Here is a 27,899-nt window from a genome sequence, read left to right on the forward strand (position 1 = left end):
TGAATTTCATATTCTTGGTATAGGTTATTTAGAGAGTTGCATAATTAAGATGTTTTCTTTATCACTAAATGATTGTTTTAAATCTTTAATCTTGCTTGTTTGATTGAGATTAAAGATTTAAAACAATCCAATAATTAATTTAAAACTCCTAAATTTTAATACTTTTCTTTTTCAAGGTGCGAATGTTTGTGTTTGGTAATCATTTATGTAACATTTTTTTTATTATTATCAATTATCATGATTTAAATTTTTTTTTTTTTGGGCCAAACTCTTCTTAAATTTAAATGATTGTAAAGAGGAAAATTTTAAGTAATAGATGATGGAAAAAATTTAGAAAAGTATATAAAAATCCATTCTATTAAAAATTATAAATCAATCATGAAAGTGTTACTTTTATCTTATTTACACCTAACTCTATCTATACAATAGACAAACAAATGTATGCCCAATAAACCCATTGTACAGAGAAAACAAATATTGGTGTAACAATGGGTCTGGGTTAGAATATGAAATTAGTAAATGAAAGCTTAAAATTTTTGTTTAAATGCTTTTGTTTTGAAAGGATTGAAATTTCGATGTGCAAAGTTATCATCAATCATCTTATATATTTAAAACCTTTTAATTAAAGTAACATACTGTTTTTATATTCCTTTCTAATTCTTGCACAAGAAATTGAAGGAAGGTTGAAAAATGAAAAAAAAATACTGAAGTTGCCCTAATTATTAAATATAAATGCTAGTTTTCAGAAATGTTTCATCAAACCAATTCAAATCTATCATCTGGTTTTACTGAGAAGTGAACATTTTACATGTAGTGGTAACTTACACCATAATTTATCAGTAATCCCAAGTGAAGATTCCAATAGTAAGAAAAAAGAATGTTGCAAGCCTGGGTCTACATCAAGACAAAAAGTTCATCAACTACAATCTCAGACTACTAATTCACACACAAGACATTCTCAAGGTTGATGTCTCATAATAAACATAAGATCATCACAGCTGAAGCTGAAGCTGATGGCTGCACTGAAGTTTTAGTACCGGCGACTACCGGATGTTGACAAAAGCACTCTGCTTGGTTTTTTCCCCTTCTTTCCCACCTCATTCATCTTGCCAGAATCCAAATTCTCAAGATTTTTTTCTCTTGATATTACATTCGCAAACGATGGAATCGCTAAATTCCTTGAACCTACTAAAAAAAAAAAACAAACTTGTGTAGTCATTGACATTGTTACGACTGCAAGCTACATAGAACCAAAAAACACCAGGGCAAGCAACACAAATTGACAACCTATTTATATTAGGAAAAGAGATATACCAGTTACACCAGAGGAACCATTTGATCCTTCATTTTTGCGCACAGCACTAGTTTCCTCAGTTTTCAAGGATGGTGAATCATGCCCAGCAGCAAAACCCAGCCTTGTTACACTTGAGAAAAGTCTCCGCTCTACTACGTTTGGAGGGCTTGAGGATGCCACAGGAGCGCTTCCTAGGGCTATAAAATTAAATAATTTTAAATTCTAAAAACATCTAGGCAACTGTAAATATATATTTATATAGCAAACTTTTTTTCACAACAGAAGTTTCTTGAGGCCGGCAGGATCTCAAAATTTTAGATTAGAAACAATGATCTACTAACAGAAATCTAGCGTGCCAGCTCAATCAAGAACTCATCATAATATACTACAAATTACATTAAACTGATTACAGCACCAAGTATATTAGCAAACCATCTTGTGGCGATGAGAAAGTTTCAGTTAAAAGAGTAATAAGAATTTCCATATCGAGGACAGAGAATTGATCACACTAATAATTACACAATCAAAGTTTCCTACCAACAAATAAAGTGCAATATTACCTTCAAAATCATCCATGGAGAATGTAGGGTAGTCATCATGAGAGGATTGTCCAAATCTGGGTAATACGGGTACAGAATGCACTAAAGCAGCTTCAGCCTTCATTTTCTCCTTCCGCTCCTGGAAATAAGAAAAGATATGACTCAAAATTCTAAGGGCATGATCACACACATTTTAAGCTTTCAAACAGAAAGGTAGAAACTTAGTGCATAACAAAAACAAAACTGATCTGAGTCAATTTTATAATTACTGTACTACAATGTTTGAACCAGATATACCATTTTACTACTCCCTATAATATGATATAAAGATGTGAGCAGAAGGTACATCATATGTAGAAGTTTTCTTAAATTAAATTCAAAATTATTTTAGTTCCATTTAGGATTTTGCTATGTACCAATCAGCCTTCTAGTTCTGCTAACCTAATTTGATTTGAACCTCCTCATTGCTTCGTTTAAACTTGCAACTTTAAGAGAACAAAAAATGTGTAAAATAGATATTCCAGTGGCAAAAGAAATTAGGCAAACCATTAAAGTCAATACAGGCCTAGAGATGATACCAGCTTTGCAAGTTGCTTCCTCTGCCGCTCACGTTTCTTGATTTCATCCATAAAGGGAAATAGTGCATCAGCTGGCAGCATCTCACCCAAATCAATCTCACAAAGCTGAAAATTGAAGCCCGATGATTTGACAAAATAAGCATACTACAAAGATCAGAAAAATAATAACAATAAAAGCAAGATAGGTACTTGGAATGTCGTTGTTAAAGAGAAATGGCTTAGATAACGATAGCGCCTCCTTATGGCCTCAGACTGAGTCACTGTTTCCAGCTGTAAAATCCTTCCACTTATTCTGAAAGTAATAAATAACAGACATTAGTAGAATATTAAGCGAATATCAGTGAATTTTGTCTCATAATCACTCATTTTTCAAAAAATGTTTCAGGATGATAATCATGATATCAAAAGTCAACATGTATTCTCTAATGTAATGCATCCTTGTTATACCAAATGAAGATTGCCTAAAAGTATACATTGTACCGCATCATTCCATCACAAGCTTACCACAATTGCTAAAATAACCAAAAGCCTAACGCATCTGATACGATTAAAGAAGTACTATTTGGTGGCATAACAAATCATAATCATTTCGCCTCAAGAAGCAGTTTTTATCTATACTCATAGGTTTAATTCAGGAAATATTTTGACAGACCTGTCCGGAAGCATATCATAGCTACCATAATGGTGTAGAAGGCATTTCATGTTTAATGGATGAAGAATGAGGTGCTGACCATCCGTGGCCTGAGATAGACACAAAAACAGATCATCAGAAATGCTCACTCTTTAAACATAACAGGAACAGGAATTACATATAGAGCCTGCTAATGAACACCAAACATGCAGCATAATCTGAGAGCGATTGAACTGCATACAGCAATTATAGTGCAATATATGTCACACATAGTCATGCAACATACAGACCAACATATGATAATCAAGGAACTCCCACCAACATGCAGTAATTCAGTCATTTCATATGGTGTTCCATAAGAGCATGTAGGCACATCTTGCCATAACCATCACAAGTAGAAAAACACTTGTAAAAAATTGCTTCTCTCATCCACGCTCATGAAATAGTTTCATTGTCATCAAATCATTTATCATCTAACAAATAATAAATTATGCAACCATAAGCTGTTCAAGGCATCACGCAGGAATGTGCTCAAAATAAATGCAGAGCTTATTGAGTACAGGTTTTGTGAACCTACGTGAAGCAAACTATACCATGAAGAATGGGAAAAAATTCTTAAGTTAAAATGAAAATCTATGCCAAGAAGCACAGCCAATTGAATGCTTCCATATCTAAAACAAAAGAACCAATAATCTATAGTATTTTTTCCCCCAAGCAGTGACATTGAATTACAAGATCCTCAATCACCTGGTAAAAATTATATGAATCCTTGTCCTTTACATCTCTAGAGCCAGTAAAGTGAATCTGCAAGATCTTATTTTCATCATACGAAGACGATACATTTGTGTCTTGGCCTTCCGACAGTTCACCTATGACAGCACTTTGACCCAGACCAGTCCCACCACTTGACTTGTCCAACGTCAAATCACCCAACAACTTACTTTGTTCACTGATATCAATAGAAGTTGACATGTATCCAAAACCACATGCATCTTGATCACTATTTTTTTCAATTGAGAGAGGTCCATGGGATTCATTATGGCAATCAGTATAGTTACCAGATTTACTGCCGTCACAAGCCCGATGCTCATTCCAATACTTTTTCCTCTGTTCTAATTGCTCCATTGCAGCACAGACATAAGGAAGCTTCTCGAGGTCATCCACAAGTCCCGCATCAGCTTTGGCCAACCAACCATCCAAATCTGATATTGCTTTTCTGACGGATAGATCTACATCTGATGTAAAAGTAAACTTTGAGAAAGGATCATCGCCTTCACCATCGCTACAAGACAAAGCACTTTTATCTTGTTTAGTTTTTTGAGATAGTGCAAATGAATCTTTCTCCCGAGTTAGAAGCATAAACTCTATGGTATCACCAACATGATATTGTGTCACATTCTTAATGTCGATGGTGTACAAATCCTTTGGAGATATCATCACAAAACATAAAGGGCATTTTTCAAAGCAGTCACCTTTATGATTATCCTGACCCATCAACAAATATCTTAGAATACATGGGAAACAAAAAATATGTCCACATGACGTCATTTGTGGGCACAGAGGATATTCCAAACAAATGGGACACTGAACTGGAAATGGAGTGGAATACCTCACACATATGATATCTTCCCACTGTAACATTTTATCAGGATCCATTGTTTCAGGGATGTAGTTTCCAGTATCCAACACAACAAACTTGTAATTTGCTTGAAGAAATAAATCCTTATTGTAAGGCTTTATCTTCCGCTGCCTTCTTGGAGGAGGAGGTGTTGGCCTGTATTGAGGACGATTGATGGGGTCATATTGAAAATTCAACAAATGATTTCCATTTATCATTTGGGCTCTTTTTCCCGCTGAATGTGTTGTACTTCCCTGAGAACTCATGGACACAGTACTCTGTTGACTTCCAAGGGAAACAGTGGGTCCCAACATTTTTCCCCTTGACCGGGTGGAGCCAACCCCACTAACACCTGAATGATTCCAGGATTGTGACACCCTGCTTTGGTGAGGAAAATGATTCTTACCATTTGGCGTCCCTAGTTCACTCACCTAAAAAGAGCACATATGCATGTCAACAGGTCAAAAAATTGCGCTTAAATTGAATAAGATCTTTTCAAATCTGCTATTTTTTTTTTCTTTCAGTCCCAATTCATTCTTAATAATAACGTAGTAAACCAAATTTATTAAGTTTGAAAGAAGCAATCAAGTGACTTGCATTTGAATATCAAATATTCGTTCACATACCTCTTTGGAAGGTCCACCTGCATCTTGTATAGTTGCATCCAAAGGGCCTGTTACTTACACCAAGTAAGGACTTAAAAATTTATACTTTTTCCAAAACAAGGAAATACAAATACAAACAAAACACAAGCAAAAACACAGAAGGAACTCAACTTTATCATAAAACAGGAAATCATAAACAAGTTGATAGTAACTGGCATGGCAACCTAATATCAAATACAAGACATAAACACGTGAAGAGCGCAAATAAACCAACAAAATCTTCAAAACTTCAGCAACAGGAGGGAAAAAACACAGAAACATTGAATCCGAATAAATGCTTTAAATAAACCAAAAAAAAAAGAGTACCTGGAATCTGAATGGACTTGGAAGAAGGAGAAAGAGGAAGGAGGTTGCCATGATTGAAATTAGGGTTTTGAGAGTTAGAAAGAGATGACTTGGATCCTTCGATTTGTGATTGTGAGGGCAAGATGGACATGAAAATTTACAAAAAGGGTTGTTCTCTCGGCGTTGGCGTTCAGCTGATATTGTATTCGTTTTGCTTCAACTGTTTTATACAATTTTCTTTTTCTCGCATCTTCATCGAATATCCGCCACGTATATGTACACGTATGTATACGTTTCTACCTTATAAATTCAACAATGCTACGTATTAAAAAATTATTCTAAATTTATTTTCAAATAATACGTCATTTAGTTTTAACGATATTAATGTAAACAAGGTGACAGCGTATGATTTCTTAGTTAACGAGAATAACAAAAACAAATAAACGAGCGAACGACGTCGTGTTTATACTTACACAAAGCAGAAGAAAAGAATTACAGGCTCCCCGTGGCTTGGCGTTCCATTTCCGATCTTGCAGTTGGATCGTACGAGCTTTGTGTCGGAGTTGAACTTAATAATGAGACCTCACAAGTCGTCATCGCACGGCAGTAACAGCAAGCGACTCATGCTTCTACATTTGGTTTGCGTTGCTGCGCTCTTCGGACTTCTCGTTTTCGCTCTCCAATACTCTTTCTTGGCAGGTATTTCAATTTTTTTCTTATTATTAATCCGTAATGTTCCCCAATAAAAATTTAATATTTTAGTCCTTTTCAGGTTTTTCACGTTCACATCTATACACCGAAGAAGTTCGTATTTTGTCTGATTTTCAGTTAAATGTTCAGCATTGCTTGGTCAGTAGTTTATACTTTAGCGCATTTTTTTATTAACTTAAGAGTATTTTGGCTCTCCTAGTTTCAGATCTGCATGAAATAATTATGTATCGATTCAGTTGCACTGAAGGGAGATACATGAGTTAATCACTACAAGTTTTACATTAACTGATCGTCTACTTCATACTACAGCGTAATTTGGGTTGGTTTGCCATTTTTCATTTACTTTAATTTGTACTTGCAATGTAGGCAAACAGAGGGCTTGGACTCATGGCACAGATAATTGATCATTGTAAATTGATTCTAAAGTTCCCTGAAGGCACTAACAGCATCTGGGTCTACCTCTCTCTCTCTCCAATTTTTGTGCGCATGCGTAGTTTCCTCGTAAGACGTTGTGTGCTAATTATTTTCATTTAATTTTCAGTACAATGAGCAGTTTAAAATTTTCGAGCCTCTGGAGTACAAGTATGATGTTTGTGAGGCACTTCTGTTGTGGGAGCAGGTTTGTACTTGTTCCCTACCCTTCTTCCTTTATTGTTAGAGGAGATGATAGCCTCTGATCTTTGAAAATGCAGTATCGAAACATGACCACGGTGTTGACTAGAGAATATCTGGATGTGAGGCCAGATGGGTGGCTGGATTATGCAGCGAAGAGAATAGCACAATTGTATGATCTTGAACTTATTATCTCTCTTCTCTCTCTCTTTTTTGTCATTTCTAATTTGGTTATGTTTAAATCTGGTATTTAAATGTTTTTTAGTATTGAGTCTTTAATATACATCGTTTTCCTGGTTTTAGAGGTGCTGACAAACGCTACAATAAAACCCTTTGCGAAGAACATCTTAATTTGATTCTACCTGCAAAGCCTCCTTTTCACCCACGGCAGTTTCACAAATGTGCAGTTGTTGGAAATTCAGGGGATCTCTTGAAGACAGAATTTGGGAAAGAGATTGATAGTCATGGTGCTGTTATAAGAGATAATGAGGCTCCTGTTAATGAGGTAAACTTCTAACTGCCGCCAGTTCATCATGTTTTATGTTTCATGTATCCCTTGCTGCGTCTGCTCGTTAGGATGGAATCATCAATCAGTTGTCTTGCATTGAGCAAAAAGCTTCCTGTTTTTCATGATCTGTTGTAACTTCAGTATTCTTTATATGTTTTTCAGTGTATTCTGGACTTTAACCTACAACTATATTGTAGTTCAGTAGTTATGAAAGTGCTTAGTTCACCTCTTCATGTTTTATAGAAATATGCTAAGCATGTTGGTTTGAAGAGGGATTTTCGCCTTGTAGTAAGGGGTGCTGCTCGTAATATGGTTAAAATTCTAAACAGATCGAGTAAGTTTTACTCTTTATTATCCTTAAGAGCAGAGTTACTTGTTTAATCTCTGCTAGCTCCTTTTTCTCTTATAAATCTGACTTTTTTTCTGCTTTTTCATTGCTGTTAAGTTGGTTTTTTAATATTAGTACTAATGTTCTTTTTTTATCCCTCCCGCAGCTGATGAGGTACTTATAATTAAAAGTGTGACTCACAGAGACTTCAATGAAGTGATAAAGGTGAAGATCACGTCACAAAAGCCTAGAAATTTATTTTCTTATCCTTTGACAATTTATTGAAACAAGGAAAAAATTGTCATGGTGGTAATGGCATCCCTATGCAAGGGAAGGCCAGAAATCTTTTGTCAATGTAATCTATGATGTCTGAATCCTACAGTGCTACCTTCCATCTTATTTTTTTCTTTTTGCTGATTTTAGTAAGTTAGAGGTTTTTATCCAAAGACTTCTCTAGTGGAATGATTATCATGTTTATTTTCGATGTTACAGAGTATTCCAAATCCTGTTTATCTCTTTCAAGGGATTGTTCTACGCAGAGGTGCCAAAGGAATTGGAATGAAATCTATAGAGCTCACTCTTTCCATGTGCGACATTATTGACATATATGGTTTCACTGTTGATCCTGGCTATACTGAATGGTTAGTTTAATTCTTATGTCATTTTTTGTTTTCCCATATTATTTTGGGTGTTGGTATCTGTTGTTCTTGTTCTCACATTATTTGTCATTTCTTGTGTGAACTTTCATCTTCCTCTTTCTCAATTTGTTAGTACTTCAATATTTGCAATCTGTTAAAGGCTAATATTGCAAAAAAGTATTTGATGCTTTGATGACGTGGAATTAATCTAAGTTCATGATTTTATCAATTCTAGGACCGAAGTAAAAGAAAATAAATAACAATATTGTGTATTATATGAACTCTCATTTAACTTTCATATTCATATTAATTGCTGGTGATGGAAAGTGCATAATCCTCTTCAGGGAAGGGCGTATTACCAGCTCCTGGAGTGTCTTGGCGTAAGGATACTTTTTCTGATCTTGCAAAGGTTATATACATCATCGTTCCTCCGATTGATAGCCATGTGCAACAAATTATTGAATCCTTCATTTATGTTCATTAGGTTGTAAGGATTCATTCTCCCATGTGAGCTGAGAGATACCAAGACTGGTCAGATGTGCCCAAACAAGAAATGATTGGCAAAGCTCATGCAGCTGCCTTGCGATTAAAGAGGAGTCAAGCTGGTCAGGCTGGTGGTTTGGGTCAGTTTGGTAGTTGTAAGGTGTGGGGTAATGCCGATGCTGACAGCACGGGACCTGTATCAGGATCTGCCAAAATGAGTGACGTCAGGAAGAATTCAAATTGCAATAAATGGGAAGTCTTGCCCTTTAAAAGTCTAAGAAGGGAAGCACAGGATCACTATTTTCAAATGGAAGGTGTATCTCTATACAAAATGGATGGCAATAAGTTGGATGATCTGGTATGTGTAAAGCATCCATTAAAATCTGAAGTATGAACAATGTCTTCATTTGGGCGGCTTTTATCATTCCATATCTGTTATGAAATTTGTGTGAGATAGGCTTTTGGCCAAGGGATCTATAAACTCAGAGTCTGTTCCTCTGTTTTATATCCCACTGTGTCGAAGCAAGCACACACTGAATCATATACTCCTGATAGATACCCTGGAAACATGAGCAGTTAGAGTTCTCAACTTATATGCATGCAATGGAGATTATGACAGTTTGCAGATCCGCCAAAAGGATGCTTCATGTTTATGTGGATTCCTATGAAGGGACTAGAGAAAGATGAACCTTTTGGAAATACTGGTAAGTTTCAGATTTTTTTGCTCTCAGATGCTTGAAAATGTAAATTGTTACAAGTTGATGGGGGGTTAGGTATGTATTTGACTATATCAATAAAACATTTGTTTTATCAGTTCAATGGATAGATGGCATTTCCATTTCCCCAAGATATTTATGGAACTTAATTTAATCAAAATATCTACTAAGAAATATCTCCAACAAGATGGGAAAAAGCTGAACTTTTTCAATCTCTTAAGCTGGCCTCAACATAATAAGCTACCGTTATTTATATTGTCAAAAATATCTTGCTCTTACTTTGTATAAATTAGAATCCACATTCCGTATTCAGAAAATCCATCCAACACCGTCTAGAAATAAGAACGATATAATACAACATCATCAAAATGCAGGCAGCTTCGTACATTGCCCCAACTGTTCTCCCTTTTAACACACAGCAAACTCAACACCCAACAGGTGATTTCCGCACCGAAGCCCGGCAGCTCACTTGCTTCCCATTGCCCCCCTATCAGAGCAACCACTGCCACCTATGAAACCTCTTCCACATTCGATTACAGCTCTGCGTTCTTGTAAGTCGTTTTTGCTTTGCCAATCAATACACAGTAATGGTTAAAGAAATTGTCACTCTAATAATAAAAGATTTATTGAACTGGGACTATCAGTTTGTTACTTGTTCATTTAAGCCTGTGTTCAGTGTGTTTCCAGCGGAGGCATGCGAGACAATTGGGGGAGATGCTTGTTTGGCAGAGATGTATCCTGATATAAGGCTGCAACCAGAGGCCAGAAATGAGAGGGCAAGAGCCCTAGAGGCCACTGAAAGAGAGTACTTTGAGTACAATGAAGCAAAGACGAAAAACTCTTACACCGTCGTGCGTTGTATTTCAGTAGTTAATGTATGCAGAATAAATAAACACGATATTGCTGTTGTTTACAGGGTTTTCAAGGCAGAAGCTTGCGACAATCTTGGAGGAATATTCTGCGAGCGTGAGTATCAGAGAGGAGTCTACTAATCAAGAGCAATATTGTTCAGGCTCAATACTTAGAAAATGATGCTTGTATATATATGGTTTCTTCCTGTTTCTTCTGCTACTATTTATCTACATAATCTTCTCTTAGTATAATTTTACTGAAAAAGCTTCAGTTTCAACTACCTTCTTCAGAAGAATTTTGAATGCAAACAGAACATGGTAAAGTTGAATAATAGATGGATGAACAAAAGGAAGAAAAAAAATAATGGATAAATGATTCTATCTATACTCTGTAAATTGAAACGAAAAAATTGCAAGCTTTCAAGTGGAAAACAAGTTAGAACTGCATATCAGTAAAATAAAGCAAGACAATGTACTTCTATATACCAACTAAAAAATAACAAGTCATTGGATTTCTACAACATTAATGCGTAATTTGAGAATGGTTATGTGACATCCAGACCTTTTTAATCACAAATCGATTAATCATTTATCAAGAAAGATATTGATAAAATGCTTGTCCTTGAAAAAGTTTTGAACAATTTTTCATTCTTGTTCTAAACTGATTGAGGGCCTGGCCTGCTTGTTGGATTAGAAATAAGCAAAAAAGGTTGTCCATAATTAAGTAAAGGTCATATAAAGGAATTCTATTAGCTTCAATACATTGATAACACGATATGCAAAAGAGGGTTTGAGTGAACAAGCAATAAGACTTCATAGAGATGCAACTTCTGATTTTACTTTTTGCCGCGGCTTTGGACGCTGGCATTTGCATAGGTGATATATCATTAGGCCAAGTGATTGGGGAATGCTTTGCTTGATTTCTACTGGAACTGTGACTGGGGTTAAAGGTGTATGGTGTTTCTTACAATGTGAAAATCGCATGCTATGCATCAAACGGACAACACAAAGAATACTCGAGAATTTGAGGGAATTACAGTTCACTATATTTGATAGGAGACAGTTTCCATTTTCAGCTTTGTTGAGCATAGCAGCAAATATGGTAGATTGAAATTTGGTAAGCAGGCCCATGCCTGGCCATTGCGACAACAGCCAAGTTCAAGTTGGAAATTCTATGGTTGACATGTATGCCAAATGTGGCAAATTTGATGAAGCCATGAAGATATTTGCAACTCTGAGCCATGAAAGTAGAGTTTCATGGATGGCTATGATCCCAGGTTATACACAGAAATGACTCTTTGAAGAATGCCTAAAACTGTTCAACCAGACGCATAGAGCTGATGTAAGTGCTGACCAAGCCACTGCAAATTTAACTTCACTGTCACTAGAAAAACAGCTACACTCATTGTGATTAGATCAGGTTTAAAAAGATGCACTTAAGCTTTTCAAGAGATGCCTAAAAGTAATATTGTGTCTAGGAATGCTTTGATATATGCTTATGCACAAAATGGAGATGAGGAGGCCACTCTAAGATCATTTGAAGAGATGATTCATTCAGCATATCAACCAGATCCAGTTAGCTTCCTCACAAAGTTGTCTTCTTGCAGCCACTGTGGACTTGTTGAAGAAGGATTACATCAAGTCCATGACTCAAACATACTAACTCATGCAAAGTGAGAACACTAGGCATCAATGGTTGCTGTGTTCTGTTGAAAAGGATGCTTCGATGAAGCGGAGAAGCTGATGGCTCAAATGCCATTTGAGCTTGAGGAGATCTTGTGGACATGATTTCTCAACCTAAATCCTAATCCTTAAAACCTAAACCCTAAACTTCACTTTATAACTTTAGTTCCCAATTGTGAGATATGGGTTCTCTCTTCTACAATGTGCTGCATCTTTTGAAATTAAACTCATAAAATCATCAAAAGAAGAAATGAAAACTTCAAAATTCAATTGATAACAACAACAAAAGCATAAAAACAGAAGTAAAATAGGAACTATTTCTTCTTATTCTTGTTGACGAAATCTTCGGGTACAACCTTGAGCAGCTTCTTGTCCTTAGACTTGGCAATTTTCTTGAGCGTATTCTTATTAGATATGACCTGAAACTTAGTTCCAGATTTCATTATGTTCTCTTCCTTCCTTTTTTTTCTCTCCTCAGCTTTCTTCCTCTTCTCTATCTTATTCTGTCTAATCTCTTCCTTCAATTCATTCATCCTCTCTTTATACGCTTTCTTGATCAACTTCTCCTTCTCTCTTTCCTCCAAACTCGTTGTTCTCACGCTCATCTTCCTCGCCGACGCCCGTTGTTTACGCACCTGCTTCCATTTCCTTCCCGACACTTTTCCGGCGATCACGCCGTCATATGTAGGCTGACCGAAGGTCGGTTTATCAGGATTGTCAGAGGACGCGATGGCAGATCGCTTTGCGGCGGGTGGACACGTGTCGTCCTCTACGTCCATGCAGGCATGGTCTTCCGTGTTGATGGCAGTGGTCAGGGCGGCGTTTTCTGACTCTTGGCGCTTTCGCTTGTAGGTCTTGCCGCCGAAACCTTCGTCCAGGTTCCTGAAATCGATTGTGCATGCCATAGTTGAGTGGCGATGTGGCGGAATGTAGAGAAATTGCGATGTTAGGGTTTTAGAGGATTATATCGTGGGCTTAGATCGATTTAGACTCCTATACAGCAGTATATACGGGGTATGGTCAAAGGGAGAAATTTCTTTTTAATTTTTATACGGACAAATATCACTAATTTTTATACGGGGTATGGTCAAAGCGAGTTTCGGTCCAGCCCATGACTTGATCCGAAATCTGAAAAAATAGTCTGTTTGGTATTATTACATGTGGAGTCTAATTAACGGTTTTTTTTAACCGGATCATGGGTCTAGACACCTAATCTAATACTGTTTAAATAATATTAAAAATATTTAATTAATTAATTAATAATTATAATATTAAAAATTAATTTTTTAATATTATAATTTATAAGTTGATCTATTTAAGATCAGCTCTCATATATATTGAGTCAAACCACACATCTTATATATTTTATGAGTTGATCTAATTTAGCCTGGTTACAGACCGGTTTAGTCTGTGAATCGAATCAAAATCGATCTGTTTAAAATTGGAACCGGTATAAATCAGAATCAAAACCGGGGTATGGTCAAAGGGAGAAATTTCTTTTTAATTTTTATACGGACAAATATCACTAATTTTTATACGGGGTATGGTCAAAGCGAGTTTCGGTCCAGCCCATGACTTGATCCGAAATCTGAAAAAATAGTCTGTTTGGTATTATTACATGTGGAGTCTAATTAACGGTTTTTTTTAACCGGATCATGGGTCTAGACACCTAATCTAATACTGTTTGAATAATATTAAAAATATTTAATTAATTAATTAATAATTATAATATTAAAAATTAATTTTTTAATATTATAATTTATAAGTTGATCTATTTAAGATTAGCTCTCATATATATTGAGTCAAACTACACATCTTATATATTTTATGAGTTGATCTAATTTAGCCTGGTTACAAACCGGTTTAGTTTGTGAATCGAATCAAAATCAACCTGTTTAAAATTAGAACCGGTATAAATCAGAATCAAAACCGATTTTTGATAATTCGATTCTACTTTCAATATTTTTGAACCATAAAACCGCCAATTCAAAAATTCATAAACTGGTATTTTTTTACATGAACCGTCCAATGCTTGCAAGGGACTGCCATATTTTAAACATTTACAGGGGACTGGGTCCCCTGCAAAATTTAAAATACGGCTGCTTTGAAAACATTTACAGGGGAAAAAATATGGCTGTTTGGCTTTCTTTTAAAAAATTTTTAATATAAAATTTTAATAATAAATATTATTCAATCTACCAAATCTCTCATTTCTCATTTTTTATTTTCTCAATTTTTAATACTCTCTCAATCTTTCAATTAAATTATCTCAAATTTAATTAAATTCCCTTTTTGTTTATCAATTCTATTTTTAATTTCTATAATTTAATTATTATTATTTTTTATTATACAATTTCGTAATTAATTATATAATTTATCTCTATAATTAATTTTATTTATTATCTTTCATAATTAATTATGTAATTTATTTTATTCATTCTCAAAAAATAGTAAATAGAACTATATAGACTTTGATTCTTTTAAATTTCAAGAGGATACATAGAAAATTTAATTGAAAAATTAAATCTAAGCTTTTTTTTAATTTTTTATTCTTAATTATTAATTAAAAAAAAATCAGGGCATGAATCAAAATCGACGGTTTAATATTGGTTTCGAACCAGGACCATGAACCGAAACCGTCGGTTCCAAACCGATTGCAAACCATTCTGTAACGGTTTCGATTCAGGATTTTTATTTTTTTGAACAGTGAACCGGTGGTTTCGATAAACCGTGACCAAGTCTAATCTAATCTAATTTAAAGATTTATTACTGTAGCAAACCTTAGATCCAGCAGGGCCTGGCCTATGGACAAATGATTATTCAGTTACTATAAAATTTACCTCTTGAACCTTAAAAAGACATCCTTATAAGTTATAAACGGAAAATTATCACTTTTTATGGGTTGGTTCGGTTTGACCCATTATCACCCTTACTCCTAAATAGATATGGTAGTTCGTATCATTGGATTATGTTTGTATCATGTTATTTTGAATTTTGTGTCAAAGACTTTCAACTTTAACCTTATTCAAATTAAAATCGTATCAAAATTTTTTAATCCTAACATAACTCTCTCTATTAAACCAATATTTTTCCAAAACATTTGTGTTAATGCGGATATAATCGGGTTGCTTTCATGTAAACCTTTCAAAAAATTCAATTCTAACCAGATATTTTTTGTGTTGTATCATATCTACACATGGTGCTTCAAATCAACAAAGTGGATTATTATTTCTCTAATAATTAGGGGTGGTTATCAATGGTAATGTAACGATGATATAATAAATAATATAAAAGATAAATAACATGTTTTTGGGTTTAACCTATAATTGTTGTCATAGACAAATAATTTTATTGTCGAAAGAGGAGCACACAAATTCCCACATACGATTAGATTCAAAACGAATTAAGTTTAAGTTTGATTTAATTTGAATAGACAAATCAAATTTTGAATTTAGTTTGATACTAAAATGATATTATTTTAATATGTGTAAATTAATAACATTATTTTAATTAATTCATATCGAATTTTTCACACTTGTTACAAAGTCATCTTAATTAAGAATCAAACATTTTCTCATTAACAGAAATTGGATGTGTGCATTCTTAGAATTACCCGAAGCTCGAATATAGACATCAAACTTACATTTTAGCCTGAAATCAAGGTCACATAAAGGAGACATTTGACAGCCCTAAAATAGCAATACAGAGATAGACCCCTCACCAAGAATATTACGGGGCCACAAGAAAGGGCCACAAAAAGGTGAATCTAAAATTATACTTTTTCTATTCAGCCTTTGGTTCTCATAATTGTGATGCTGCCTTTTCCTCCTTCAGTGCGAATTTTAGTTTTTCCGACAACAGGCTTCCCAGAAAACGCTGAAGTGGGGTAGGCTGCAGGATTTTCAATATCTTGCTTCAATTTTGACGGAGTGTGGATCCACTGGTTTATGTCTTTCAGAGTAACATCTCCTTGAACACCACATGGTTTTACAAAGGCAAACGGATAGGCAACTGAAGATGCTAGTTTAGTTGGAGCTCTTATGATAGACTTTCTACCTAAATCAAGCAGATTAGGAAAACAAAAACCGTTCAGAGCCACAACAAAGATAGGACGCTCTAGTGGAACAAACAACAAAGAGAAATCATCAAGAACAGAGAAGTACCTTTAAAAATAATATTTCTTTGTGGAGTTCTAGGTACATGTGGCTGAACCACGTTAGCATCGCATGCAGGTGGTGGATTGCTGAAATCTACAATGGTGAGAAACATTTTTGTCAGCTTAAAAACACACGGAAAAGAATTAACACAGAAAATCAGTAGATGGGTAGCGGGAGAAGGGGAAGAAAAATAGCAATAAACATTGGATAGAAAAATTATCTCATGCACCTGTGATATCAATTTGTCCATCAGATGCCATGGAGAAGTTCCTGAGTTTCACATGACAAAGTAATCAGATTACAGTGCAATGGGTATAAAACTAAAAAGTAATAGTCCAATAAGCATACATATCATCAGGGCTAAAATTCATCTCAGAATCATTTAGGCATTGGGCAAGCCATCTTTCAAATGATTGATCAAGGCCCTCTAAACTAGAGTCAGGCACATCTGCTGAAACATGTTAATTACTGATTAGAAAAACAAAATAAAGATTTCAGATCATATTAGTATGGAAACATATCTTGCATTGTACAAACCTGCAAACCCAGAAACCCAAGGTGACACTTCAGGCAAAACCTCATCAATTCGGTTCTCCCTCTCCTAAAGATATAATTAAGCACATAAATATAGGCAACATTGATGACACAAATCATTTATTTGCATATAAGAGAAGACAACTATGTATTAGAAATACAGAATATACACCGATTTTTTAAGAGGGACACAATTTGGCAGAGGCTCAGAAATAGTTAATTCTATATTCAGCAATGTCAAAATTTCTTAAGTATATATTATGCTTAACGTTCTGCACATATTTAACAAGAATCATCCCAAGGTATCTACAGCTCATCAGAAATGCAATTACTTTATATCTCCTTTGATACAAATTCAGCTTGGATGTCAAAACGAACAAAATGACATTTTGAACGAGACCAATGCAGAAAAAGTAATGAATCCAGCATATTAATAAAAGGTACTAAGCAGGCAATGAAACAAATGAAACCGATGTCAACAAAGAAATATCATAGAAGAAAAGTGTTGTCAATCTCTACTGACATTTGGTGCTAGAAATGCAGATGGCATCTCGCTGCTGAATAATGATGACTTTGCTACTTCATCATCAAATTGCAGCACCCTTCGCCTCTTTAATCGAGAAGAATTCTCCCTTTGTTCTATTTGTTCCTTGTTTACGTTGCCTGAAATCCAATTTCAAATTAAGAAAATATGGTCCAATAACTTAGTCTTTCAACAAAGTGAAAAATATTGAAGTCAGAAGAGTGCTGAGAACAAACCCTACCACTATAAGTAGCATAATAAGCCAAATCCCCACATTCCTTAACAGGGGTGGTTACATCATCAAGCATGTAGGAAAGATCCTCTGCATTCAAAGTCAGTTCATTCCATTGGCAATCCCACATGTCTGCTCAAACAATAACACCCGCTCAAAAACATGACTAATGTCCTATCCTCATATCTTTGCCTGAAGCACCAGTTTTATTGAACTATTTGGCTTACAAGTCAACTGAGAATGGGTGGAGGTGTACTCACCAAAATTTGAACCCATTTGATGACAATTTTCATCTCTCTGCCAATTCCAAGGCTCAAGACTACAATTTAAAAAGGAAAAAAATGAAGCATAAATTTACAATCACAAACATTTATTTCTAATGCTGACATACAGATATGAAACCACAAAGATTGAATTTGAAGCAATAGCCAATGAGGAAAAAAATCATAAGGAAACACAGAATCCTCTGACAAAAACTGGAACCTGTGCTACATTCTAATAGAATTTGTTAAAATGTCAATTGGCTCAATAGAAACAACCAAATGTCTAGTTAATTGATAGTGAAATAACCCACCACTACACTCAAAGTTTGCATTAATATACTCATTTTTACACCTTCAAGTAATCTCATTAATCACAAAAAAAATCAAGTAGCAATACATCCGAATGCAGGGCTTCCCTTTTTTTTTTTTTTTTTTGTAATGACAAATTGACTAAAGTACGATTTAAGTTAATCAATTGTTACTCGAACACATTGCATAAAGTATCATCGCAGAATCCACGGCAGTTACTGTCGTGAAGAGACGTATCTGCATCAGTGATCAGCGGGCCACATGTAGGCGACGTACTTTTTACCTCGCATGAGCCACGCATTAACACTCTCGATTATAATTTAATTTCTAATTTTTCTGAAATTAAATGACCGAAGATTAGAAAGCATAAACTCGAAACAACAAATAAAACAACTTCAAACCACGCTACGCAAATCTTAAAAAAAACAAGCAACAGCGCAAACAGAAAACAACAAAACTAAACAAAGACTAAACGAATCTACAAATTCTAATAAATTGAACATACATCTCATTTGATCCACAATCAGGACCTCTAGTTGTTGACATTCTCATAGAGTTCTAGGGTTTTGCTCACTCTGCTTTTTTGTGTCACTACTAAATAAGCACTCACTGACCGAGCGACGCCCAACGGCACTATGACGAACGAAGGAGAAAAATAATGTGTTGTGTAATTTACTTTAACAAGCCCCCACGTCTCTCGCAGTAAGTTCTCTGAACGCAAGGGCATTTTTGGTAATTTACATGAAATATCTGGATTCAAGTCATTTGGTAACAAAGGTGTCCGTTGGATGCCGCGTGTTTAGGTTCTACTCTTACGCGCGGAACTGAAGGGTCAGTTTTTTGGGAGCTAGCGCGTGGAGTAAAGAAGATTTGGTAACAGAAGCGTAAAATTCAAGCGGGGCCATTATCGACGGTTAGAATTGATTTGCGGGCAAAAATCAAACGGTGGAAGATGTAAACAAAGATTCATGTACTCTTGTTGAATACACTGTATACATCTAGATTACAGAACTTGGTGTGATTCATTTCCATTTTTGAACCATCATCAATTCAACGTAAATGATTTTTCGTAAGGGTTTCAATAATTTTTTATACCCGTTGGATCTAACTTTTGTATTTAACATTTAAATTATTTATATTAACCCCTAAGAAATTTATCATCTGTTGTAAAAGAATTTGCCCGTATGGATGAATACTAATAAAGAAGCTCAAATGGAAAAAAAACCAAAAGATAGAATGTAAATGAAGGCTGATAGAATGCCAAGCCAGTCAAACAAGGAAAAGAGAATGTCTAAAAGTATCTGCTACTGCAGTAGCAAATTGTTAGAAAAAGAGACTCGACTGAAAAAGTTTCTAATCACATCTTACATGTTTAAGCCAGCGCCATGGCTTCTTCAAGGCACAAACACATTCCCAAGCATTTCCTCCTCGAGCTTGTTTTATCCTCTCATTTACAACTTGTCCTTGACCTTGGCCCCCTGATTTACACAGCAGAAATGAGAACCCAATACAATAATACAATTTGATTTTCATTACCAAGATTGGTCTGAGTTTGCACTCGGTTTGGTTGCACTCAATAGGGCCTGCATCAGTTTTGTTTTTTTGAAGCTCCAAGCCATCAAGAATTTTCATCATTTCACTGAATATGCAGGAGATGTCTTGACTTTCCATGTCTGGGAGTACATCTTTCACAAAATCGAGTTAATTCTGTAACCGATATATCATTCCATCCATAACAACATTTAATATGTTATATTCTGTCAATAAAACAGTCAATGCTCATTCTCATGACAGCAGCCTCCGAACTCAGATTGGGAACTTATGTACATTATCCATGATTGCCAAGATTGAGATTTCTAAACCAAAGCAGAATTGATATCTGAATGTTAAAAATGAAATCAATATACTTGCAACAGCACTGAGGATGCAACACCCTCGGTTAAGACATTGAAGTAAATTAATAGATTTAAAAGTTCTACGGTAAAAAAATTATTTAACAAACATTTAAAAAAAAAAAGGCAGAAGTCCAAGGCTTCAAAGCGTCATCTACCTTTTAGTCCTTAAAATATCCCATGATAAGAGTGCCACAGCTCAACTTATCAAGATAATAACCCCTCTTGCTGGCCTGATTAAGCTAGTTGTACTCCTCAACAAGCTTCTTCTCCCCACAAAGAGTATGAAGAATGGTATTGGGTGTAAAACTATTCATCTTCAAACCTTTCCTACCCATTTCATCCATTGTTTTGAAAGGTTCAGCCATCTTCCCCACCTTACAATATCCATTTATTAAAGTATTGAAAGTAACAGTGTCTGGTGGAAACCCACTTTCTTCCATTTTCCTCATAGTGTTACTTACTTTTTCTATTTTGCCTTCCTTCAAATACCACTTAATTATAATATTATGAGTAACTGCATTCAGCTTCACTACTTTCTCACCCATTTCATCAATCAACTTAAATGCCTCTGAACTACTACCTGATTCAAAACATCCATTTATGATAGTGTTGTAACTAACCACATCAGGAACCAACTTCAAATTCTCCATTTCATTCCTTAACCGTAACACCTCCTCCAACTTTCTGTCATTACACATCCCATTAATCAAAATATTATATGCCCGACCATTCAGCAAAAAATTATTAAAGTCATCAACTCTATCACCTTCACCGCCTCCTTTATCCATCCCAACTTACAAAACCCACATATCAAAATATTATATGTGCTCCGATCAGGTAACAACCCTTTATCCTTCATATCCAACAACAAATTCCTAGCCTCACTCAACCTAACTTTCTTACACAAAGCATCCAATACCGCATTATACATTACATTATCCAGTGAGCAACCAAAACCCTGCATTTTTCTCAGCCACTCAAGTGCATCTGCAAACTTATCGTCCAAACAGCATCCATATATCAAAATATTATTAGTACTAGTATTAGGTTTGACTCTAAGCACACTAATCATATCTTCAAAAACTTGATTAGCAAGAAAAATTGAATGCAAAGAAGGGTGTCTAATCAATATATTTATAAGCAAATTGCAGGTCAACAATCTAGGCTGAACTTTCAATCTCTTCATTTTACTAAAAATCTGGCGCCAAGTGGGCTTCCCGGACTCAACATAGGCACTTATGCATGTGTCAAAAAGCGGCTTCAACAACTTAATCCCATAATTCTTGAGGTCCTAATTACTAGGGTTAACAATGTAGCTATGAAGAATGTGTTGGCGATAAGATTTGATGAAAGAAATGAGTAAAGATTTGGCATCCAAATGTTTGTGATATTGAAAGAGTGAAGGAAGGGAGACAAAAGAGGTAGAGGGGATTGCATGACGGATTGAGGCAAATGAGTTTGTGTCCATTTGAAGAAGGAAAGGAGAGTGCTGGGTCTTTGGGCTAGGGTTTTGGAGGAGAGAAGAGATAGGAGGAGTGGTTGACTAAGGTATTTAATATGTGAAGGAAGTGATTCAAGTGGAGCTTTATCTTTTGTTAGGATTTCAGTAAGGGTTCTTAAGAGCTGGGATTCTGTTGATTCTTGGTTCATGATTGGTGGTGGTGGTGGTACTAGTGTTATGTTCATGGCACTTGTTTATTCTGTCTATGTGTTTGATTGTAATTTAGGTTATGGGTTTATTTGGATGGCTAAAGGATGATTTTTGAGGAGGGAGTAACAAAGACACAAATTTGGCAACAGTACTGCAAAATTCGAAAACAAGAAGATATACCAACACTTACATATTTCTCTAGGCAAGTACACAATTTCCCTTGTCCTGGTTCACAACACCACTCATATGAGACCTACAAATCCAAGTTCATAACAATAGAACACTGTTAGGTAATTTGAATAGCACCCTTGATAAATTTACCGAACCAATGATGAACGAGTACTACATAGTCAAAATATATATATACACATATTTACATTTCTATAAAGTTTGAAACTTCAATCCCATACACTGACATTACTTCAATTTTTGTTATTTCTTCTTATCAATGGCTAAGTCATAACTTCTAATGCTGAACGAATTGCTGCTTCTTGTCGTTTCTATTTGTAGAAAAAGTGAAAAACAAAAAGAAATATTGTTGTCAAATGAATATTCTAGTGTCATCATCGTTTTTGCTTTCAATTTCAATGAAACTAACACCAAATGAAACATAAAAGTGTCAAATCGATGAGATATGACGTTAAAAATTGAAATCAAATTTATATGGAGTTGGGAAGAAGAAGATTGGTGGATGTGGAAGTGGAATTGAAATCAACAAGATTGCTATTCAATCTTCATGGTTGTAAGCTAAAAATCAATAAGTCAAACTTCATCAAATTGGCAATAGGAATGCCACCATCAACCTGATAAATCATCAAACACAATCAACTTATTCATGTAGAAAAAAAAAAAGAATGGAAATGGAGATGGGGTCCCAAGAAGAACGAGAGATGTTGCCTTTTGTGAAATATTAAATTGGGAGGAGAGTGGCACACGATGGTGTATTTTAGGCGAAATCATTTTGTTTATGCCTATTTTTTACATTTTACATTGACATAAAAAGAGAGTTTGATCGATTGAGCATGAGCAAGAGAAAGAGATAGAGCAAGCTTGAGAATGGAGACCTTAGAGCAAATGTTAAATATCGAGTGGAGGGTTGGGGTAATTGAGTGGTGTGGAGGAAGAAGAGGAGGGAGATAAACAAAAAAATGAAGCAAGAAAAAAGTTGAAGAATTCAAGAAAGGAACAAACAAAATTCTTTTTCATATTTTTTTCAAATTTATTTTCTAGTTAAAGATAACTAAAAAAAAAGGATGAAAGACAGTCGTTTTAAAGTCAAAGGATAGAAAAGTGTCATTCAGAAAAATCGGGCGAAGAATAGACATTCTTACTAAAAATATCCTACATTCCAATAAGCTCTTAACCAAATTACCAAAATACAAACTGAGAGATTTTGTAACCGACCATGTAATCTAACCTTTAAGTTGATAATTTGCTAGAAAATTATGATATTAGCAGGGAAAAAGAGTTGCAGAAAATGCAGACATTGACAAGAAAAAACAATTAACCATTGTTCATGCTAATTAAAATGCTAAAACAGAAATTTTATCCTAAAAACTGAAATTCCAAAACAACTTTCTGCGCGTTCACAAAACACAACCCACCAAAGATGATTAACCAACCTACCCATCTCTTCCAACTGCATCAATTTGGTCTTGTTCATAATGTACCTCTAGGAGTGAAAATGAAAAGTGAATAGCATTTACTAACAACTTGAGGCATAGAACTACGGTTAGTTCCTTCACTTGTATAGAAGAGTTACATCATTTCAGGGAAACCAGCCGTATCCAGGAGTACTGACTTGATTTGCTTGGGCAACACATCCTGGCCTTCCCCCCATTGCTGAAAAACAAGGAAGAAATTAGTCTCTTCATCATATATCAGCCTGAGATGCTTGCATGAATCATAAGATGTGGATGTAATGATTGTTGAATTTGTAGCATTACAGTGTTCAAATGAGTTTATTATGTTTAACCAAAAGATTTCAAATGACAGCTGTTTCTATATAATAAATTGCTGAGAGTTCAAATTGCCAAAACATGACCCAATACTTGTACCATGTTTGCTGAAACCAGTTTAATCAATATAAAAAATCACAAGTATTAATGATTGATATATAGAGAGGGGCATAAAAGAGAGGAGGGCAAGGAAATCCTTGAATGATCAATGGTATAAACAATCAATAGTTGCAAAAAAAAAAGCTGAGAGAGAGAGCTACAGCCATAAGTGAGAAGAATTAGACATTATACTAACATGCCATGCAAAATCTGTGAGACTCACTAAATCCTCTACAATAAGATGAGCAAAAAATTATTATCCTTGGTCACATGCTACTGCACCTATGCAATTGCATGGAGAGAGATAGCACTTTGTACAAGAATAAATTAACAGCAAATTCAAGGAAACAATTTTAGAATTACTGATCCAATTCCACTCGTTCCACATACCATTTCTATGTAGTCAGAAGGGTTCAAACACAACAGACAAGCTTTCTCCACAATTTTCATGTTCTCCGCCATCTTTTAGGAATAATTTCTTTACAATAATTATTGAGTTTGAGAAATGTCAATTCCCAAATTTATGCTAATCATAGCTAAATGAGCTCAATGTCAGAAGCAAGTCAAAGATGATCTTCCAGTCATGTTTCATTGTCGAAAAAAATAAAAGTTTTGAAAGAGATGATAAGGAAGTTCACCTCAGCTTGGAAGACATCCAGTGCAAACCCATTGAAACAGCTAATGACAGCCTGTTGAATGTCCAAACCAAGGTTATCTAGAGCTCTCATGGTGGAGAATAAAAGACCTGGTTTGCAGCCACAAAACATGTGGATGCTGACTGCCTTTCCTTCCCCTTCCATAACCTCCACCTAGAAAATTTAAAAGATAAAAAATGTATCATTTAGAACTTTCCTACTGCTGCCATATATCTGGTTACTTGCTCCAAAACGAAACAATTATAATCACTTTGAATTCCATTTTATATAAACTGATGAATGCATGTTAAGCAACATGATGATACATCTATATCTATATTTAAGGTTGATAAATGTTTGACTAGGAACTAATTTTTTTTTAGTGTCCATATATAGTTTAATTGTCAACATAAAGTAGTACGAACGCATAGTGTCTTAGAGAAACCACATTGCAAGAAGTAAATGACAGAAAAAGATTATATAGGGAGGCTGCTGCAAACCATTTATAAGAACCACAAAGCATTCATCTACCAAAATAAATGTATTATGCATAGCATCTCATGGTAAAAATCAGGATGAAAAAACAACCAATTAACTATAAACTCCACCTACGTAATTTTGTCAGACTAGTCATATCATATTCATCCCTAAACAGTACGTAAATATTTCAAAATCACATATCATCCCATCACCAAAAGTTTGTGCTTTTATAACATGTGACCACTCATTACTTACCCAAAAAAAAAAATCATGTGACCACTCATTGTTAGTTCAAGTCCTTGGACAGATTCCCTATGTATAGAAGGGACTAAACATTTGGACCCCAGTGTTCCCAAGCACATTCACATGGAACCCTAAACTGTTACAGCTACTAATTCAACTTTAAAGGAGACTGACAAAACCAATTCGATTTAACAATCAAATATCGTGGCAAACAAAACCACGTAGCATGCTCGTTCCCCACACTGGGAGAATGTGCATTATGCATGCCAGACACCGAGGAAAAACAAAAAACAATCCATTTTTAAAATTAAGACCTATCAAATCAACATGGTACGAACTTTAAGAGAGGTGTGGTTTTCCTAAAGTTCGTATCATTTGGTATCAGAGTCATCGTCATGTCTCCCAGTTGCAATCATACAGCGCGGATAGTGACGTCGGTATTGCAGAGTTCGCCCAAGGCTAGCAGGGAGTTAGCGCACAGCCAACCCGCGTGGACGCGGGGGCTGCGGAGTATGGTGGTATGTTAGGATCTCAAGTGCAAGGTATGAGACTTGGATCCCACATTGGAAAGTATGGATAACTAGTGTGAAATTTATATAGTCTTGGACTCTCTCATCTTAATAGCTAGTTTTTAAGGTGTGATTCTCCTAAGGTTCGTATCACAATATTAACTCTTGGGTTAATGACCCAATTGAGTCGTAGATTAGAGAACTGAAAAGAGTGCCAGCATTTATAACAGAAATGTCCTTGAACATATAAACATCAAACAGTTAGAAAAACAATATAAAAACCATTTAGCTAACGTTTTGAAAGGAACGTACCCTTGCGAGTTCGCCTTTAGGACTCGGGCATAGCTCTTCCTCGACACGGGAGGGAAGAGTAGGCGGAGTAGAAGTCATAGGCTGAATGCCGGTAGAAGGCAACTTGAAAGAACCAGATGGGCTTGACTCTAATTCATTATGGAGATCACTGATCCTCTGGAGAAGCTTTTTCAAGTAATCAGTGGCATCTCTAAGTGTTGAAGCTTTGTCCAACTGCCAACATAACAAGCACAGTCACATAATCAAACAAAAAAAAACATTAATAATTCATTTTAAACAAATCCCATTACCTTGCTGATCTTGGGTACAATAGACCTGAGCATGTAAAGCCTATCATTAAGCTTCTTCCTTCTCCTCCGCTCAGCCATCAAACTCCTTGCAGGCAAGCCCTCCTTTTTCCCTTTATTATCCCCACCACTCACATTGCTATTTCCATTCCAATTTTGCTCGTTCTCCTCAACCCTAATATTATCCTCATCAGACTCGTAGTCCAAACCCGAATTGTCCATACTGGCATCCTCACTATTCATACTCTTACTCTCCATCAAATTCCCTCCAAAAATTTCTAAGCTCGCTTCTCAAACAGTGTTGGATGTGAACAAAAACGGGTTCTGCGTCACCAATATGGCTAGGATTCTAACTAAATAAATAGGCATTTGCCAAGTAGAAAATATGGAAGATTTTTCTTACCCAAATATGCATGCATATATGTCTGACTCGACATTACGGTGTTCATCCAAAACAAATAGAGAACTAGCGTATAATTTATTTTTTTTCGTATGAATGTTAATTTCAAATATAAAATTTAAATTTTATATTAAAAATATGATTAATCTATATGAGTTTAAATTAATATTCATATTAAAATTACGGTTGATTTATATGATTTTGAATTTTTTTAATTTTAATAATTAGCTTTTTATTTTTGTTATTATTTTATTTCATATTTTTGCATGTTATTATTTTATTTCTTTTTTTTTTAATTTCCATCAAATTAAAAACGCATGATTAATGTTAATTAATATCAGAAATAATCCAAAATTGTTTTTTTTTTTTTTGCAAGAACACATGATTAGCGTGTCTTGGGGATTTATGGAAACTTAATAAATATTACAAAAAGGGTAAATTCCAATTATTAAAATACTATATATGGCTAATATAATTGGTAATATGAAATTGGTAATTTGGTAATATAAAAGACACGTGAGTCCCCCTGCCCTTCTAGAATACCCTTGATTGTGAAATATTGATTGGCCAAAGGACTGAATTGGTAATTTGGTATTGTAAAAGACATGTGAGCCCCCCTGCCCTTCTAGAATACCCTTGACTGTGAAATATTAATAGGCCAAAGGACTGTTTCCCGCCTAAGTTTTAATCTACATTCAATATCAAAAAATCAAACACTTATTGTTAAATTTATTCGAAACTATTAGTTATAAAAGATAAAATTTAATAATATTAAAATAAATAAAATTATATCTAATTTTTCTCCTTTAATTGAGAAAACTAATAATTTTTTTTGAGATTAAGTTTTAAAAAATTTATTTTTTTCCCTAAGGTTTGGACAACAAATTCAACAAACGACAACCTCCCTTTCCAGTGTTTCTCTTTCGACGGCATTTATTTCCCTCTCTGATGGTCTTCCAAATGAAGGATGATGCTTCATCTTGTCTATATTTAGATGACAAATGTCATCCTTTGTAGTGGTGGGTGGTCCTCCTTTATGGTCGAATCTTGAAGATGGATGAAAAGTGTTAGTCATCGATGAAAGAAGGGAAAAACCCTAGGAATGAAATGTTAACTTTTTAAACTTTGATAATAGGGGTGAAGTGATAGTTTTTAAAATTTGAGGAAAAATGTTATTAACTTTTAGAGTTTAAGATTTTACATTTACCTATAAGTGAAAATTTTAATAGAAATTAGTTGACGGGTAAGTGTTTAGGTTTTTAAAACATCATA

At 34.9% G+C, this 27,899-nt stretch overlaps 5 protein-coding genes and 2 pseudogenes across 8 annotated transcripts; 2 read left to right on the plus strand and 5 right to left on the minus strand.

The window, feature by feature from the left end:
- Window positions 1-751: 751 nt before the first annotated feature.
- LOC123223525 (RING finger protein 10) lies at window positions 752-5,824 on the minus strand. 3 transcript variants are annotated; one of them, XM_044646707.1, is made up of 9 exons: window positions 5,632-5,824; window positions 5,287-5,339; window positions 3,790-5,091; window positions 3,064-3,152; window positions 2,601-2,703; window positions 2,412-2,516; window positions 1,855-1,972; window positions 1,315-1,491; window positions 752-1,185 (listed from the first exon to the last, which is right to left on the minus strand). In XM_044646707.1, exons 1-9 carry the CDS (start codon window positions 5,759-5,761, stop codon window positions 1,031-1,033), a joined length of 2,232 nt encoding a protein of 743 aa, XP_044502642.1. In that variant the 5' UTR covers window positions 5,762-5,824; the 3' UTR covers window positions 752-1,030. The 3 variants fall into 3 exon arrangements, with proteins under 3 accessions (XP_044502642.1, XP_044502641.1, XP_044502643.1); XM_044646706.1 differs by having other exon boundaries at window positions 752-1,188; XM_044646708.1 differs by having other exon boundaries at window positions 752-1,188; window positions 5,287-5,333; window positions 5,632-5,823.
- A 183-nt stretch (window positions 5,825-6,007) lies between these two features.
- LOC123223527 lies at window positions 6,008-9,737 on the plus strand (annotated as a pseudogene).
- Window positions 9,738-9,974: 237 nt separating this feature from the next.
- On the plus strand, window positions 9,975-10,738 carry LOC123223526 (annotated as a pseudogene).
- A 1,650-nt stretch (window positions 10,739-12,388) lies between these two features.
- LOC123222685 lies at window positions 12,389-13,157 on the minus strand. Its single transcript, XM_044645584.1, has one exon. It carries the CDS (start codon window positions 13,043-13,045, stop codon window positions 12,455-12,457), a length of 591 nt encoding a protein of 196 aa, XP_044501519.1. The 5' UTR covers window positions 13,046-13,157; the 3' UTR covers window positions 12,389-12,454.
- A 2,560-nt stretch (window positions 13,158-15,717) lies between these two features.
- Window positions 15,718-18,836, minus strand: LOC123222829 (protein XRI1-like). Of its 2 annotated transcripts, none has more exons than XM_044645801.1 (9): window positions 18,664-18,836; window positions 17,847-17,905; window positions 17,596-17,718; window positions 17,355-17,494; window positions 16,835-16,898; window positions 16,646-16,745; window positions 16,527-16,567; window positions 16,304-16,390; window positions 15,718-16,196 (listed from the first exon to the last, which is right to left on the minus strand). In XM_044645801.1, the coding sequence occupies exons 1-9, from the start codon at window positions 18,708-18,710 to the stop codon at window positions 15,928-15,930; spliced, it is 930 nt and encodes a 309-aa protein (XP_044501736.1). In that variant the 5' UTR covers window positions 18,711-18,836; the 3' UTR covers window positions 15,718-15,927. The 2 variants fall into 2 exon arrangements, with proteins under 2 accessions (XP_044501736.1, XP_044501735.1); XM_044645800.1 differs by having other exon boundaries at window positions 16,646-16,748.
- A 1,356-nt stretch (window positions 18,837-20,192) lies between these two features.
- On the minus strand, window positions 20,193-21,792 carry LOC123222337 (pentatricopeptide repeat-containing protein At2g16880-like). The gene has a single exon (XM_044645037.1). It carries the CDS (start codon window positions 20,839-20,841, stop codon window positions 20,293-20,295), a length of 549 nt encoding a protein of 182 aa, XP_044500972.1. The 5' UTR covers window positions 20,842-21,792; the 3' UTR covers window positions 20,193-20,292.
- A 1,335-nt stretch (window positions 21,793-23,127) lies between these two features.
- Window positions 23,128-26,610, minus strand: LOC123224467 (transcription factor ICE1-like). The gene is made up of 4 exons (XM_044648140.1): window positions 26,231-26,610; window positions 25,941-26,153; window positions 24,400-24,570; window positions 23,128-23,546 (listed from the first exon to the last, which is right to left on the minus strand). Exons 1-4 carry the CDS (start codon window positions 26,483-26,485, stop codon window positions 23,463-23,465), a joined length of 723 nt encoding a protein of 240 aa, XP_044504075.1. The 5' UTR covers window positions 26,486-26,610; the 3' UTR covers window positions 23,128-23,462.
- Window positions 26,611-27,899: the final 1,289 nt, after the last annotated feature.

The sequence above is a fragment of the Mangifera indica genome, chromosome 8, assembly GCF_011075055.1.
Source record: "Mangifera indica cultivar Alphonso chromosome 8, CATAS_Mindica_2.1, whole genome shotgun sequence".
Taxonomy (NCBI): Eukaryota; Viridiplantae; Streptophyta; class Magnoliopsida; order Sapindales; family Anacardiaceae; genus Mangifera; species Mangifera indica.